We start from the raw sequence: 14,096 nt of genomic DNA, 5'->3' as shown, positions 1-14,096 counted from the left end.
TTTTTAAAGTTACAGAATCACCATTTGGCAATTTTATCAGGGTTGTACACAAATTTTGGGTTGACAAAAACAATGGCAATTACTTAGACGAAAAAAATAAATGCACAATGTGTAGGCGATGGCGCTACAAAAAAAAAAAAACGCCTCCACCAGCGCCCTCGTTGCCGCGCATGCCATAACCAGGTAGTGCGAAGTGTGCCGCCCTCTTGCGAACGTGCGTAGGTCCTCATTATTCGTTGGTGTTGAGACGCGGTTTCCTAAAAATCAAGGACTTGGCAACTTTCTTCCGTCAATCCAGCCTCGCTTTATAAAAGTAGGTAGCTCATCAAAGAAAAAGTAAGTACAATTCAAAAGATGTTTACGTTATTTCGACGTGCTGCGACTCGCAATTTATGTGCAGCAAGCATCGCATGACATCGAGTTCAAGACAAACGCTCCGACAAACGCTTTGTAACGCCTCAATGCGCCATCTTTGGGTATACACATGATAACAAAGCGATAGAGTGGATTGGCGAGCAACGTATCTTACGATCAGTGGTATGAAGTTTGCTTTATCTGGCAAGAATGGCCCCGGCGATTTTCACCTTTTCGATTGCATTCTCCATCCATCGCTCAGTTCTTGTGCATTGAACTGTTTTATCACACACCCTAGGACGTAATGTTGACGGTTGTCTTCCCTTTATATATGCTGCAAACTGGAATACTTGCGTGTCCACTTTCTCGGTGTACAACGAATCGACAAACTGGGACATCCGATATAACTTCGGCAATCACGGAGACCAACGTTAAGAAAAACGTGATTGCGGACACGACGAGCATTTCGTGATTTAACTGTATGACGATGACGATGCTGCATGGTGGTGAGCATGGTGGCGAACATCCAGCGCTGTCACCGTTCTGCATGCTTCGCAAAAGCTACAGATTTCAATAAAGCTGAAGTCCTTAATGTCTGTGGCCATTCACAACGCATTGCGTCGACTGGGGTCTTTTTAGGGGCGAAGCTTCTTAGGGCGTGGGCTGTGCGTCCCCTGTAGCCTGTATGTAGCCACCTCTAGTTTAGTTCTTGCAGTGTTCACTAGATGGCGGTACCGTCCCCTGTATGTAGCCACCTCTAGTTTAGTTCTTGCAGTGTTCACTAGATGGCGGTACTGTCTTCTGTATGTAGCCACCTCTCGTTTAGTTCTTGTAGTGTTTACTAGATGGTGGTACTTGTAGCTGATGATGAAAAGATGCAAGATGTTATAAACTAGAAAGCGGTACTTGTAGTTGATGAAAGACGCGAGATCTTATCAAATAGGAATGATGTCACATATGGCGCGTGTAATTGGTTGAAGGCAATCGTTCGATTTAGTGCGGCGACGTACGCTAGGGGGAGCGTTGTAATAAAATCTGTTCGCTGTTGGCGCGCGCTTGGAGTCGCTGGATGAATAAGGCTGCACAGCGGAGAGAGCGCAAGGCGGCAGCAGCGCGCGCTCGCAGACAGAATCCTGATGTGCGAGCGCGCGAGGCAGAAGCGCTCCGTGAAGCTGCGCGACGCCGCCGCCAAGATCCTGCCGTACGTGAAAAAGAGGCTGCAGCGGCGCGACGCCGCCACCAAGATCCTGCCGTACGTGAAAGAGAGGCTGCAGCGGCGCGACGCCGCCGCCAAGATCCTGCCGTACGTGAAAAAGAGGCCGCAGCGGCACGGCTGCGGCGTGAACAGGACCTGCCGAACGCCACACAACGGGAAGCGGCGAGAAAGCGTGCGTATCGACAAGCGAACCCCGAAGCGAGAGTTCGAGAGGCTTCTGCAAAACGCGCCAAAAAAGAACACGAAGGTGCCGACGCGCGTTTCAAGCGCGACTTCCTGGACGTTTCGTTTGGCCATAGCTGTGGTGTGTGTGACAGACTGTGGTTCTCGAACAGTCTAGTCACGATATCTTCCATCAAGAACGACCAGGCTCGGGGTAATGCCATTGCCGTGCTTCGGCGCGAGTTCCCCGCCGACGACGGCGGGGAACTCCGGAGCTTCGCCCATTCATCATCATTCACCCCGTGAATATGCCGTAATTTTTTTCGTAGAGTGAAGAGCTGTTGCCTCTGCTCTTGTTTGCGCAGTAGTTTTTGCGAGTGAATCAGCAAGTGCTTCATGAAGGTTCAATCACGCGTCCGACTAGCGGAGAGAAATTCCCAGCTCTTTTTTCTGAGCGTTCAGTACGCAAACAGACCTAATACTTCGCTCAATTCTGGTTTTGCGTGCATTAGTTGCACCCCATTGCGCAGCTAACTGTACTAGGGAGTCATACTTTGTACTACTCAAAGCTGCACCGACTGGTGGTACTATACGTCTGTGCAATACTCTAGATTCTGACGTTTATACAGTGGAACCTTCGACACGGAATGCAATCGAAAGAGATTTATGACTCGCTTTTAAATGACAACTCTATTATTATGCTTGTACCTTACAAAAGGGGTAAAATGAGTACCGCAAGTGATTTACTGAGTCCAAAATGGTCTTTTAACTCTCTTTTTTTGAAAGAGCGCACTAGGCCCAAGTCCAGACTCCACACTGATTCCTCCTCTTACCAACATGGCAGCTACAACAACATTCACGGTTCTCCTTTCATCACGGACAGCTCTTATCTCCCAGATGACTCTTGAATATCAACGTATACCCGAAGTTTTCCGTGAGAAATACCATAAAAATTTCGAGGACTGCCTCAAATGGGTTTAATAGGACACCGTGGCCAATCACTGGAGCAAACAATCAAAACTTGGACGTGCGTATATCACGTTACAAAATAGCGCTCACATGGGTTAACGCGAACCGCAAGGCTCCTTTCCAAACATAGGAAGATTTCTTTGGCAAGCTACTTGAAACACTCTTGACCTTTGACCGACGCGAACACACACAGCAACTAATTGAAGCCCGCGAAAAATAGCCAAACAAAACAGTCACCATGTAGACAGAGGATATGATCTGTCTGTTTTGACGAGCTCACCCAAACAGGCTCGAGGGGAAGAAGGTGCCTCACTTGACGCGGAGTGTTAAGGAAGCACTGCTCGCCGGCCTCTTACGAAGTCCGCCCACGACTGTGGATAAAGTTATAAGAGAAGCGATGGTAATATAGCGCGCGCTGCAACAACAATGCCACCACTTTGACCGCCTGCCAAACCACACTGCAGTAAGTGCTGCCGCTCGAAACACTGCCGTCTGCGAAAGTTCTCTGCGACTGAAGATCAGGAAATTACTGCGCCAGGAAGTTCGCGCCCTTTACAGCGTTCCTCCTACCAAGCAATCTGTAGCTTTTCTTGCCGAACTTGTGCGCCAAAAGTAAGGCAACTCTTTACATAACCCGTGCATTGCCATGCATCTTCCCAGTGAGCTATGCCAAAGCCACCTAGAAATAATATCAAGGCCTCCGAACGCCGATGTGACGTCACGCTACCGAGATGGGCCATACTGTTGGCTTCGACGCGTCTAGGTTCGTCACGCTAGTGGGTAATCACTTTATGAGTCGATGTTAAATGCTTAAAAAACTAGCGCTGACTTCCAAGTTTATCCAGCACTGTATATGCTTCGGCCCCAATGCAAGACATGTATTTTGAACGCAAAAAAATGCGTAGCTCACGCCGGTTTACCGCAATTTATACCCTATCATAAGAAGCATAATTTTACTACCCTTTACTTTGAATAATGAGCTAGAAACATTGTTTTTGTGTGTATGGTAACATCTCTTATTGTGCTTGTGAACGTGAATGCTTCACAAAAGCTATAAAAAACGAACTTTGTCACTTTAGTCATAGACTGAATTGACTACAAAAGAGCAGAACAGCACAGTGAAGGCACGTAGTATGCTTTCATGAAAATATAAAAAAAAAACTTCGTTCTTTGAGAAACAGTGCAAATCGTCTAGTTGCATTGATCATGGTAAAACAAGGATAGGTACAATAATATGAAGCTTGATTTTATTGTTCCACACTTGATTGGCACAAATGGAGACTCAGCCTCCTTGTACAATCTATGATCGTGTTTTTTTTTTATTTCTACCCGCTCTGCTTGCTGGTCACATTGGTTGAACGAAAATGTTGAAATAATGGCGAAGACCGCGCCAAAAACAAAGTTTCTCACCTCGGTGCAAAATTACAGTACGCAATGGTGAACTGTGGTAACATGAAGAACTTAAAAAAATAAATATCACAATGCTCTTCAAGGATAGTGTTTAGAATGGTCAGAATACATCGTTTATATTGTTACAGTGCACCATCAACAGGAGCAAGCGTAGTTTTTTGCGTAGAGGTCGAAGACGCCTGTGCGTTAGACGCTTGCGTGAGAGGCAACTCGGCCATGTTGTTCCGCTGCCGATTTTCTGTGGACGCAGTACTATAAACCTAGATCTCGCCCCATCGCATTTGGTGGAGGTGCAGCGCAATGATGTGCGCAAGTGAAGCCTAGCTAGGGCACACAATTTTTACAAGGGTTTTGTCAACAAAAGCATGCAAATATCTGTCAAAAGAGAGCGACATGAATAAAACATAAATAACAATAAGCAGATCTCAGGTCTTCAAGGTCTTTAGCTTCGCTCGTTCTTGGCATTACGTAACATGCCGTTTTCTGTACCGTCCAAGTTGTTCAGCAGTGTATTCGCTGCAGCACTTACAACATGATCCTTTACTTCCTTCGCAGAATGACCAGAATCACACACATCTAGGTGCGCATAGTCTGCAACGGCAGAAAAGACAAGGCTGACAAGGGTGTGTTTCTGTATAGGAAGGCTGAGAAATCGCGCAGAGTATTCTGGCGGCCTGACTTTGTCTAATATAATTTCAGCACACATCACAGCGGTAACTACAACTGCTCGTGGCAACATCAGCCCACCCCTTGACATCTTCGTGATTATTGAATTCTCAGCATCATCTAGGTCGACGTCTTGCATCGCAAGGCTTTTCCTGCAATATCCGCATGCCAATTTCTTTACAGCTGCATGGGCACAATATCCGGCAACGTATGTTACTGCAGGAAGCCGTGCAGTAATCGTAGTTGCCTGAATAAAAACATCACTAAAATTGGTCTGTTTGAATTTAATGAAACGTGGATACCGGGAAATTCATTTCACGCCTAGAATAAATTTATGTGCGCTTAGAAAATTGCTTTTTTTAGGTCCTCGTTGGATTGGTTAAGGCACTGCAAGTTACTTTTATGCAGCTATTTATCTTTATAAGCCTTCCCGAATTACGCAGCATTGACGTACCTGCCCGCAAGGAACTCTATCTGAAAATACGCCTAGACGCTCGCGATGGTTTTTCCTAGCCTCTGTTCCATTCGTCTTGCGTTTCGCAATCACCTTTCGCACATATTATGGTTTTGTGACGTAAAAGCCTCGGCATTCAAAATCCTTTATTTTATACGGTATCAACGTATGTGTGTCCCGCCGCAGTAGTTTAGTGGCTAAGGTACTAGGCTTTTCACGTGTAAAGCGGTCTTTGTGATGGATTCTTTCCCAGTGGTCAAGCAACTTAGCCCTATTTTTTGCGGGAACTCAAGCTGCCGGCACAACGATGATACTATTGGCCCATGAAATTGATCTCGCAACCACAGGCCTTTTCTTCGCATCTTTACGTTAACAATGTTCCACCAAGTCAATATGGTGTCATTGTACTCAGATATTTCCTTAGCATGCTAGAACGTTGCGTTACTGCGAGCAGCAATAATAGATGAGTTAAAAGCCTTTAGTTCAAGCATAACGTCCTCTCTTTCCATGTTGAAGGAGTTTAATGCTTTCAAAATGAGAGTTGGCCCTAACTTCAAAAGCTCATCCTTTTCGGCTTGATGCTACCAGCACAACATCTTGAAAGATGTTGTAAGTATGTTTGGTTCATCCTCATTTCTTTTTGGTTCAGGAAAGTACATGCATTTTCCACTGTTTTGTTGATTGAGCCAGTTATTTCTTATACACTTCAGTGTGAGAACTGGGTCCACTACGAAAAGCAAGGGTCGAGATGAATCAGTACGTTGCTGGTAAACAATGCTGACACTTGCGGGCTTAGCGAAGAAAAAGATAGCTTTTCTGTTTGTGGAGTCATTGTCTGAGATCCCTGCGATTATTCTAAAACCAGATGCTTCGAGTTCAGGAATGAGCTTCAGAAGGAAGTCATGTAGTGCCTTAGCAGCAAATTGCGCCATAGGAAGAATACGTACAACATCCTTGTTTGAAGAAAGCACGCTCTGTATCATAAATACGTGGGCAGCCTTTGCCAAAGTTAATGACTTGCCGCAGCGCCAGTTACAAAGCCAGCCTTGTAATAGAAAAAAAAAAGACTGCAGATGAACCACATGTAACTGTCTTTTCATGCTCTGTGCTCTTACAATACGCTTTGCATCAGAAAAAAGCTAGCTTCTTGCTGCTCCTTTAGAGGGTTAATATCACACAATGAACACCGTCTCCTGATAGTATCGGGAGGCGGCATCTTAAGCTTTATCAAATTTCTTAGCAATCTGTATGCATGAGGGGAAATGGCGAACAAAAGGTCAGGAAAAACCCACAAATCTGGGCGATAACAGCTGGCATTACTGAAAACGATGTCAACTTGCCTTTTCGAGAATTTCAGCACCCGCAATTTCCATGCTCGCAGCTCACATGGAAAATGTTCGCCGCTTTCTCGCTCTAGTAACGTCAGCACCAATCTCAGTAGATGACGGGCTTTGTCAGAAGGTGCCGCTCTGATATACTAGTAAGTCTGTTTGATGATCTCTAACACGCTCTTCAAATCTCTTAAGTCATATATCTTTTCAGGAACTAGCACATCACCAGAATTTCTTACGACCGTTTTACCAAAAAATGCTTCAATGTGAAAGTCAGTAGACACAATCACCGAAGTTCAGGTGGTTTCAGCAGAATGGAGAGCCAGGTCTTAAAAGCAAACCTTGGAGTCCTTGCGGATTACAGTCCCGAAGTCTGAATGATCAAATCCTGGCAAGGCGTTGAGCAAGCCCGCAAAACTACTGAGTCTATTTTTGGTTTCCTGTTCTGCTTGCGTTCAAGCAAGCGGCTTCCAATCTCGCTCTTTTCACATCTGGTGCTTCCCGAACGTATGGTTGTGGACCCGATAAGTAGGGATGGCAGTTGGGAAACAAGCTGGGCACTGCAGTTTTTAATTGCTGCAGACGAACGTTCTTCGGGGTGAATTCGACAACTTTTCCTGTCTTGACGTCTGTATAAGAGGCAGTCTTAAGTAATCCAATGGCAAGAAATGCTTTTCAAAGAGCTGAAACAAATTAAAAAGATGTTAGAAACATGAGCTCGACGAAAACGCGGAACAAACGTGCCGACAAGTGCGGAATTCTAATCTAGCGTGCGATCATCAACGTATACTTTGGAAACAAGCTAACAAAATCGATATATCTGAAAATCCCGATAAACAGCACAGAGAAGGAATGCTTACCACTTTGTACTTCGTTGGCAAGAAGTCCTTCAGGAAAACCGCTCTGGTCCACGCTGCCCGAATATTTGGGTCTGAAGGAAATCTGTGAACTCGTACGCTTGGCCCTTGGTCACGATATGACTTGCAGTTTGGTACACAGCGACAGCCAGGCACCGTTGCGCTTCAGTGAATGACCATAGGAATGATTAACCACGCGCACGCGACAGATAGCAAGCGCGTATGGGATGCAGCATGCTCCACCACGGCCGCTCTTCAAAGAAGCGCGCGTCTTTCCAGTCCCGTCGTGGCTCTACATGCAGCCGCTGTGGAGAAAACTTTTTTTCATAACGCGGTGCGCGTTTGTTGCGTTCACGATGCGGTGCGCGTCGCTTTGACTGCCTCCCCTCTCCTCCTTCCCCAATTACCACTGTCATCTTCCTATCGTGGCGTATTGACGATTGGAGGAAGTGATTCGGAGGCCTTGGTATTTTTTCTAGGTGGCTTTGCCTATGCTGATATGGTCCGCCGTCCTCCCCCTTCCTCTGAAGCGACGCGTTAAGACTTCTTCTTTGAAGCCGTGACAATATTCAAGAAGTCCCCCACAACCTGAAAAACTGAGTGTCAATAGGTACAAGGTACCATTGCTTTTTTTCAGCCCACGGAAGTTGGCCTGCATGGGCTCACGCATCGTAGCGCTTTAAAAGCTAATCTATTATCATAAAAATCATCCAAGGCCTTGAGGGCTTCCTGCGCTATGTACAGAGTACAAAGTTCTCCTCTATACATGCGCTCAACTGAAAACTCTGTTCAAGAACAGAGCATGGGAAAGCGATCTACTTACCACCGGTGGTCTAGTGGTTAAGGTACTTGGCTGCTAACCTGCAGAATGAGGTTCGAACTCTGTCGCGCCAGCCACACTTTCGGAGGAGGCGAAAAGACAGCCGCCACGGCCGAGTGTGATTGAGGTCCGTGTGCTTAGATTTACGTGCACGTTAAAGAACTCCACGTGCTAAAAGTTTCTGAAGCCCTCTACTGTGGCATCTCTCATAACTATATCGTGGTTGTGGGATGTTAAACCTCAATTATATATTTAAGAGAGGACGATCAGTCGCTCAAAATCGAGGTCCGTTCTCATTTAGCTATGTATTGTTATTCTTGCATGTGTGGGCCCGCTTTTTCGAATATTCGCATGCTCTGAACGAGCACAAATGCTGTGGCGCGTGAAATATTCGAAACCCGCCTTACCATTGCCAATATAGATGTGTGTAGTGTGATAGGTATGTTACTCCACGTTGAGCAGAAGAGCAACTTTTAACAAGGGTGATGCTGCAGATAACAAGTCCGGCCAAATGACGCCCCTCGGCGCATGCGTCATTGTAAAACTTTCCTTCTTTCTCTCCTCTTGCTTTCCTATATATATTTCCGAGCTCGAAATAAAGTCTGGTTGGTTTGCACTGCCACATCGACTGATTTCCTTGTCACCGCGGCCGGCCTATGGCCGGTAGAACTTAACAGTGGCGACGAGAATTCTACAGCAGCAAGAAGGCCAGCATATGCCCACAAGCGACGGCCTGCAGAACGAACCCACCAGCCATGGCACACCAGCTACCGGAATTCGAAGACGCAAAAGATAAGTGGCAGGCGTACTTGGTAAAGGTGGAGGCTTACTTTGAAGCTAATGATGTGAAGGACGATGCTAAGAAGAGGGCCCTGCTGGTAGCCGCGCTTGGAACAAAGACAATTGAAATCTTGAACGGGAAAGTAGCGCCGAAGAAACCTAATGCTCTGACCTACGCGGAAGTTGTGCAGACGTTAAACAGCTACTACGACCCAGTGCCGAATGAAATTTCAGAAAGTTTCAAATTCTTCCATCGCTGCCAGCAAGAAGGGGAGTCTGTGCATGCATTTATTGTGGCAATTCGACAGATGGCCCAGAATTGCAACTTTTCGACGATGCTGGACAGAATGATAAGGGACCGTATTGTGTGTGGAGTCAGGTCCAAGAATTTGCAAAAGCAGCTGCTAGCAAAGAAAGACCTTAATCTTCAAGAAGCCGAGGCCCTTGCCCTGGCCGCAGAAAGCGCCGAACGCGATTCGCAAGGTATTACTTCGGACAAAGAGCAAGCGAGTTTGCTCAAGTTGAGTGCTCAATATGAGTCGCGCGCGAAGACGGCGGGCGTACAACAATGCAATTGTTGTGGAAAGCGGGGTCACAGAACCAATGCTTGTCGCCTAATCCAGCGCAGATGCTTCAAATGTACACGGCGAGGGCATTTAGCCAGAATGTGCGCGGTGAACGACAAAACAAGCAGAATGCTAGCAGTGACAGCACAGGCGACAGAAACGGAAGACAGTGATAACAGTGCGTCGCAGATTTGGTCGTTGACCACTAAGCGCTCGCTCATACCCCCTATAAGAAAGGAATTCGCGTGGAACGGCATTCAAGTAACGATGGACATCGATACGGGCTCGCCTGTTTGCGTCATTCCTAAGAGCATCTACGAGACGTACTGTCATCAGTGGCCGCAGCTACAGAAGTCAGAACTACAGCTTTCATGCTATCTGGGCAGACTTCCGCTTCTCGGCGCAATAACAATGCCGGTTTCCTACGAAGGTACAACAGTGCAATGTACCTTGACTGTTTTAGACTGCGAGGGGCCCAGTCTTTGCGGTCGGGATCTGCTGAAAAAATTAACCGACGAATGTATCCAGGTTCTCAACGTGTATCCGCAGCCTTCAAGGTCAAGCCAAGCCCAGGAGGTCATTCCGAAGCTGCTCCAGAAAAACGCTGACCTTTTCACTGAGGGCACTGGTCTCATGAAAGGTCCGCCGGCCCGACTGCATATCAAGACCGGATCAACCCCCAAGTTTTTCAAGGCAAGAAAAATTCCTTTTGCACTTCGCGATAAAGTGTCAAAGGAGCTTGACAGATTAGTATCCGCTGGCATAATCTCTCCAGTTCCTCATTCCGAATGGGCGACGCCCATTGTTCCAGTTTTGAAGAAGGACGGAACGGTGCGCATATGCGGTGATTTCAAGGTGACTTTAAACCCAGTGTGCGAGGTTGAGCAGTACCCATTGCCTGTCATAGACGACATATTTGCAAATTTACGTGGAGGGAAGAAATTCAGTATATTGGACCTTCGCGATGCATACAACCAGGTCGAGCTAGATGAAGACTCGCGGAAACTAGCAGTGATAAATACACCGAAGGGGCTGTTCTGCTACAATAGATTGCCGTTTGGCATCGCGTCAGCTCCTGCGATATTCCAACGGAAGATTGAATCGGTGCTACAAGGGCTGCCAGGGACACAGGCATATCTGGATGATGTGCTGATAGCCGAGAGCAACAACAATGAAAATGCTAATCTGGAAGCAGTGTTGCAGCGATTCCGCGAGTACGGCATCAAGCTTCGTGCAGAAAAGTGCAGGTTTTGTGAATCGTCGGTGACGTATCTGGGACATCGTATTGATACCGAGGGACTACATCCGCTCGAAAAGAACGTCGACGCAATCAGACTGGCCCCGTTGCCACGAAATGTTGCTGAGTTGCGATCCTTTTTAGGAATGGTCACTTTTTACAATAAGTTTCTGCCAAATCTTTCCACTGTGCTTGCACCTTTGTATAAGCTTCTTGAAAAAGGCGCAAAATGGGTTTGGCACACGAAAGAAAACTCGGCATTTCAGAAGGCAAAGAGCGCTTTGTGTTCGGCCCCAGTGCTAACGTATTTTGATCCGCAGCTGGAGTTGCTGCTGGAATGCGACGCTTCCCCTTACGGTGTCGGTGCTACCCTGTTTCACCGTATAAATGGCGAAGACAGGCCAATTGGGTTCCGGTCACGAACGCTCACCTCAGCTGAAATGAAGTACTCTCAAATCGAGCGAGAAGCTTTAGCCTTAGTGTTTGGCGTGACACGGTTCCGCGATTACCTCTTGGGTCGGGAGTTCACGTTAGTAACAGATCACCGTCCTTTGCTGGGGCTACTGAGACCGGACCGTCAGACTTCTGTTATGGCTGCCGCACGCATTCAGCGATGGGCGCTTTTGCTCGGCGCGTATAAATACAAGCTTATTTGTAAACCCGGCAGTCAGATGTTAATCTCTGATGCCCTAAGCCGCTTACCACAATCCTTGCAGGAGCCGGAAGCAGAAACGGAAAACCTCACGGAAATGGTGCTTCTCATTGACCAGCTGGACGAGCCCGCGGTTTCGCACAAAGAACTTCAAGCACTCACAGAAGCGGACGCCGTTTTACAAGAAGTATGTAGGTACGTGACTGAAGGATGGCCTTCCGTCGCGGGTGACAGCAGAGAAATGGTCGAATACTGGAAAAGGCGACATGAGTTGTCTGTCGAGAAGGGCATGTTATTCTGGGGCCATCGGGTAGTGATACCAAGAACGGCGCGTGAGAAGCTATTGAAATTGTTGCACGAATCGCATCAGGGAGCGTCCACCATGAAGACAAGGGCAAGGGTTAGCTTTTGGTGGCCCGGTCTGGATCAAGACATCCAGAGGGCCGCTTCAGACTGCAAAAATTGTGTGCAAGCTTTGCCTATGCCCCCGGAACGGAACCGCGTCAGTTGGCCAATTTCGCGTGAGAGGTGGTCGCGGTTGCACGCAGATTACGCAGGACCTATTTCCAACAAAATGCTGTTGGTAATCGTGGATGCACACAGCAATTGGATAGAAGCCATTCCAGTATCGCGAGCAACCGCTAATGCAACGGTGGATTCTATGCGAACCTTGTTCAGCCGTTTTGGATTACCGCGCACCATAGTTACCGACAACGGTACGCCTTTTACAGGGGCAGAATTTGCTCAATTTGTGCAGAAAAATGGAATCGAGCACATTCGTACCCCTCCTTACCACCCTCAAAGCAATGGGCTCGCAGAACGCGCCGTGCGAACCCTTAAGGATGGGTTGAAGAGAATGCCCGGAGTAGAACTGTCAACGGCTCTGTCAAGAATTCTTTGTAACTATAGGAATTCGCCACAAGCTTCAGGGGTTTCGCCGTCTGAGCTACTTTTGGGTTACCGTTTGCGTACTAGACTGGATATTTGCTTTTCTCCCAGGAACCACGAATTGCCGAAGAATCCAGGTGCTGAGTCTGCGAGTTGGTACTTCGCTCCTGGAGATGCCGTCTATGTGCGCAACTACGGTGTTGGGGACAAGTGGACGCCAGGCAAAGTGAAATCGACGAGTGGGGCACGTCTCGTCACTGTAGCAACGGAAGACGGCGTCGTTCGACGTCATGTCGACCAGGTGCGAAAACGTTCATCCGACACAGGTGCAAGCCGAGAAACAGCGACTCCAGAAGAACCGCCACCCGAGGGACAACACCGAACCACCCAGGATGCTCCGAAATGCGAAGCGGATGACCTTTCCGAAAGCCCTGTCCCCGAGTTACGTCGGTCCACAAGAATCAGAAAGCCCGTGGAACGCTACGGCTCCTAGGGGGAAGGAATGCTGCAGATAACAAGTCCGGCCAAATGACGCCCCTCGGCGCATGCGTCATTGTAAAACTTTCCTTCTTTCTCTCCTCTTGCTTTCCTATATATATTTCCGAGCTCGAAATAAAGTCTGGTTGGTTTGCACTGCCACATCGACTGATTTCCTTGTCACCGCGGCCGGCCTATGGCCGGTAGAACTTAACAGGTGATTTTATAAACATGTGATTTTATTTCAGTGTTCTGAGCAAATGTTACCGATGACCTCAGTGTGGGTGGGCAAAATCAGTGGGCGGACAGATTCGAAGGCTGTGGAAACCCTGTTTTCACTTCGGCCATCTTCACTGGAGGCGCTGTCCGAAATTACCGAAAAATGCTCATTCAAACAAGAAAAGAATATCCGGGACATTAAGTGTAGTTTTTCAACTTCAGTGTAAGGCATTAGTCGACAATTAGAAAGAATTCATAAGCACAAAAGTCACCATTTACATCAATCTGATCTGACATCTATTTCAATTCATTTCATAATTATCTATATTTCACCATCATCGACTACATAAAATCATTTGTCCAGTATTTTTGTCTTTGTGTGCGTCATGACGAATTGTCATGACGCACACACAAACAAATGAAAAGATGTATGGAAACAACGTGCTAAGTGATGTGGTTCAGAAATCGGCATTATAGCGGTCATATTCTGTAGCAAAGAATGATTCTATGTAAATTTCCGATATGGCCCAATAAATATGTGTACCACAGGTATGATGGCCATTTAGCGCCATAAAAATAATATTTTACAGTCTCTTTTACAAGATTTGACGGCAAATCTTTAGTATTTTAATTAGAACTACGGTAATAATAATATAAGCTTTTTTTATTGCGCTTTACATACACACACAGCCGCAAAAGAGTGCTGGCGACTCCCTTTGCCACTCAAGAAACTTGTCCCATACTTCACTCTGTTTTCAGGAGTGCTAGTGCACCAAGTCGGCACACTCTCTCGATAGATATACCGGTACTGTGGCTGAATGAGAGTGAACGAGCTTCGTCGCAAGAGTACAGTCACGCTTCTGAAATTGAGTTCATACACTCTCTGCGGAAGTAGCGCTACTCTCTTTCTGACTGAGTATAATAATATTGTTGGGTTAGATTGCATCAACTCCCTCCAAGAGTAACATATCTCCTGCTGTGCTATATGAACTAACGTTTAGAAAATGTTCAGCATTTTCTAAAAGAAGTTAACTGCAT

General features: G+C 46.9%; 2 protein-coding genes across 4 annotated transcripts in view; both read left to right on the top strand.

Annotated features, from left to right (window-relative positions):
- Positions 1-14,096, top strand: part of LOC119160859 (alanine aminotransferase 2) — a 174,645-nt gene that overhangs the window by 35,992 nt on the left and 124,557 nt on the right. The window lies entirely within an intron of this gene.
- On the top strand, positions 8,869-13,001 carry LOC119175841 (uncharacterized). 2 transcript variants are annotated; one of them, XM_037426845.2, is made up of 2 exons: positions 8,869-11,669; positions 12,474-13,001. In XM_037426845.2, the coding sequence occupies exons 1-2, from the start codon at positions 8,995-8,997 to the stop codon at positions 12,853-12,855; spliced, it is 3,057 nt and encodes a 1,018-aa protein (XP_037282742.2). In that variant the 5' UTR covers positions 8,869-8,994; the 3' UTR covers positions 12,856-13,001. The 2 variants fall into 2 exon arrangements, with proteins under 2 accessions (XP_037282742.2, XP_075736742.1); XM_075880627.1 differs by having other exon boundaries at positions 8,879-10,278; positions 11,539-13,001.

Source organism: Rhipicephalus microplus, chromosome X (genome assembly GCF_043290135.1).
Source record: "Rhipicephalus microplus isolate Deutch F79 chromosome X, USDA_Rmic, whole genome shotgun sequence".
Taxonomy (NCBI): Eukaryota; Metazoa; Arthropoda; class Arachnida; order Ixodida; family Ixodidae; genus Rhipicephalus; species Rhipicephalus microplus.
Note: the sequence above shows the minus strand (reverse complement) of the source record. Positions and strands in the feature narration are given on the sequence as shown.

What these genes read in the sequence shown, in the direction of transcription:
- LOC119175841 (XM_037426845.2), top strand. Translation starts at nt 8,995, where the DNA reads ATGGCACACCAGCTACCGGAATTCGAAGACGCAAAAGATAAGTGGCAG. An exon ending in GTTTTACAAGAAGTATGTAG is followed by an intron (nt 11,670 to 12,473) that starts GTACGTGACTGA and finishes CTTTTCTCCCAG; the next exon opens with GAACCACGAATTGCCGAAGA.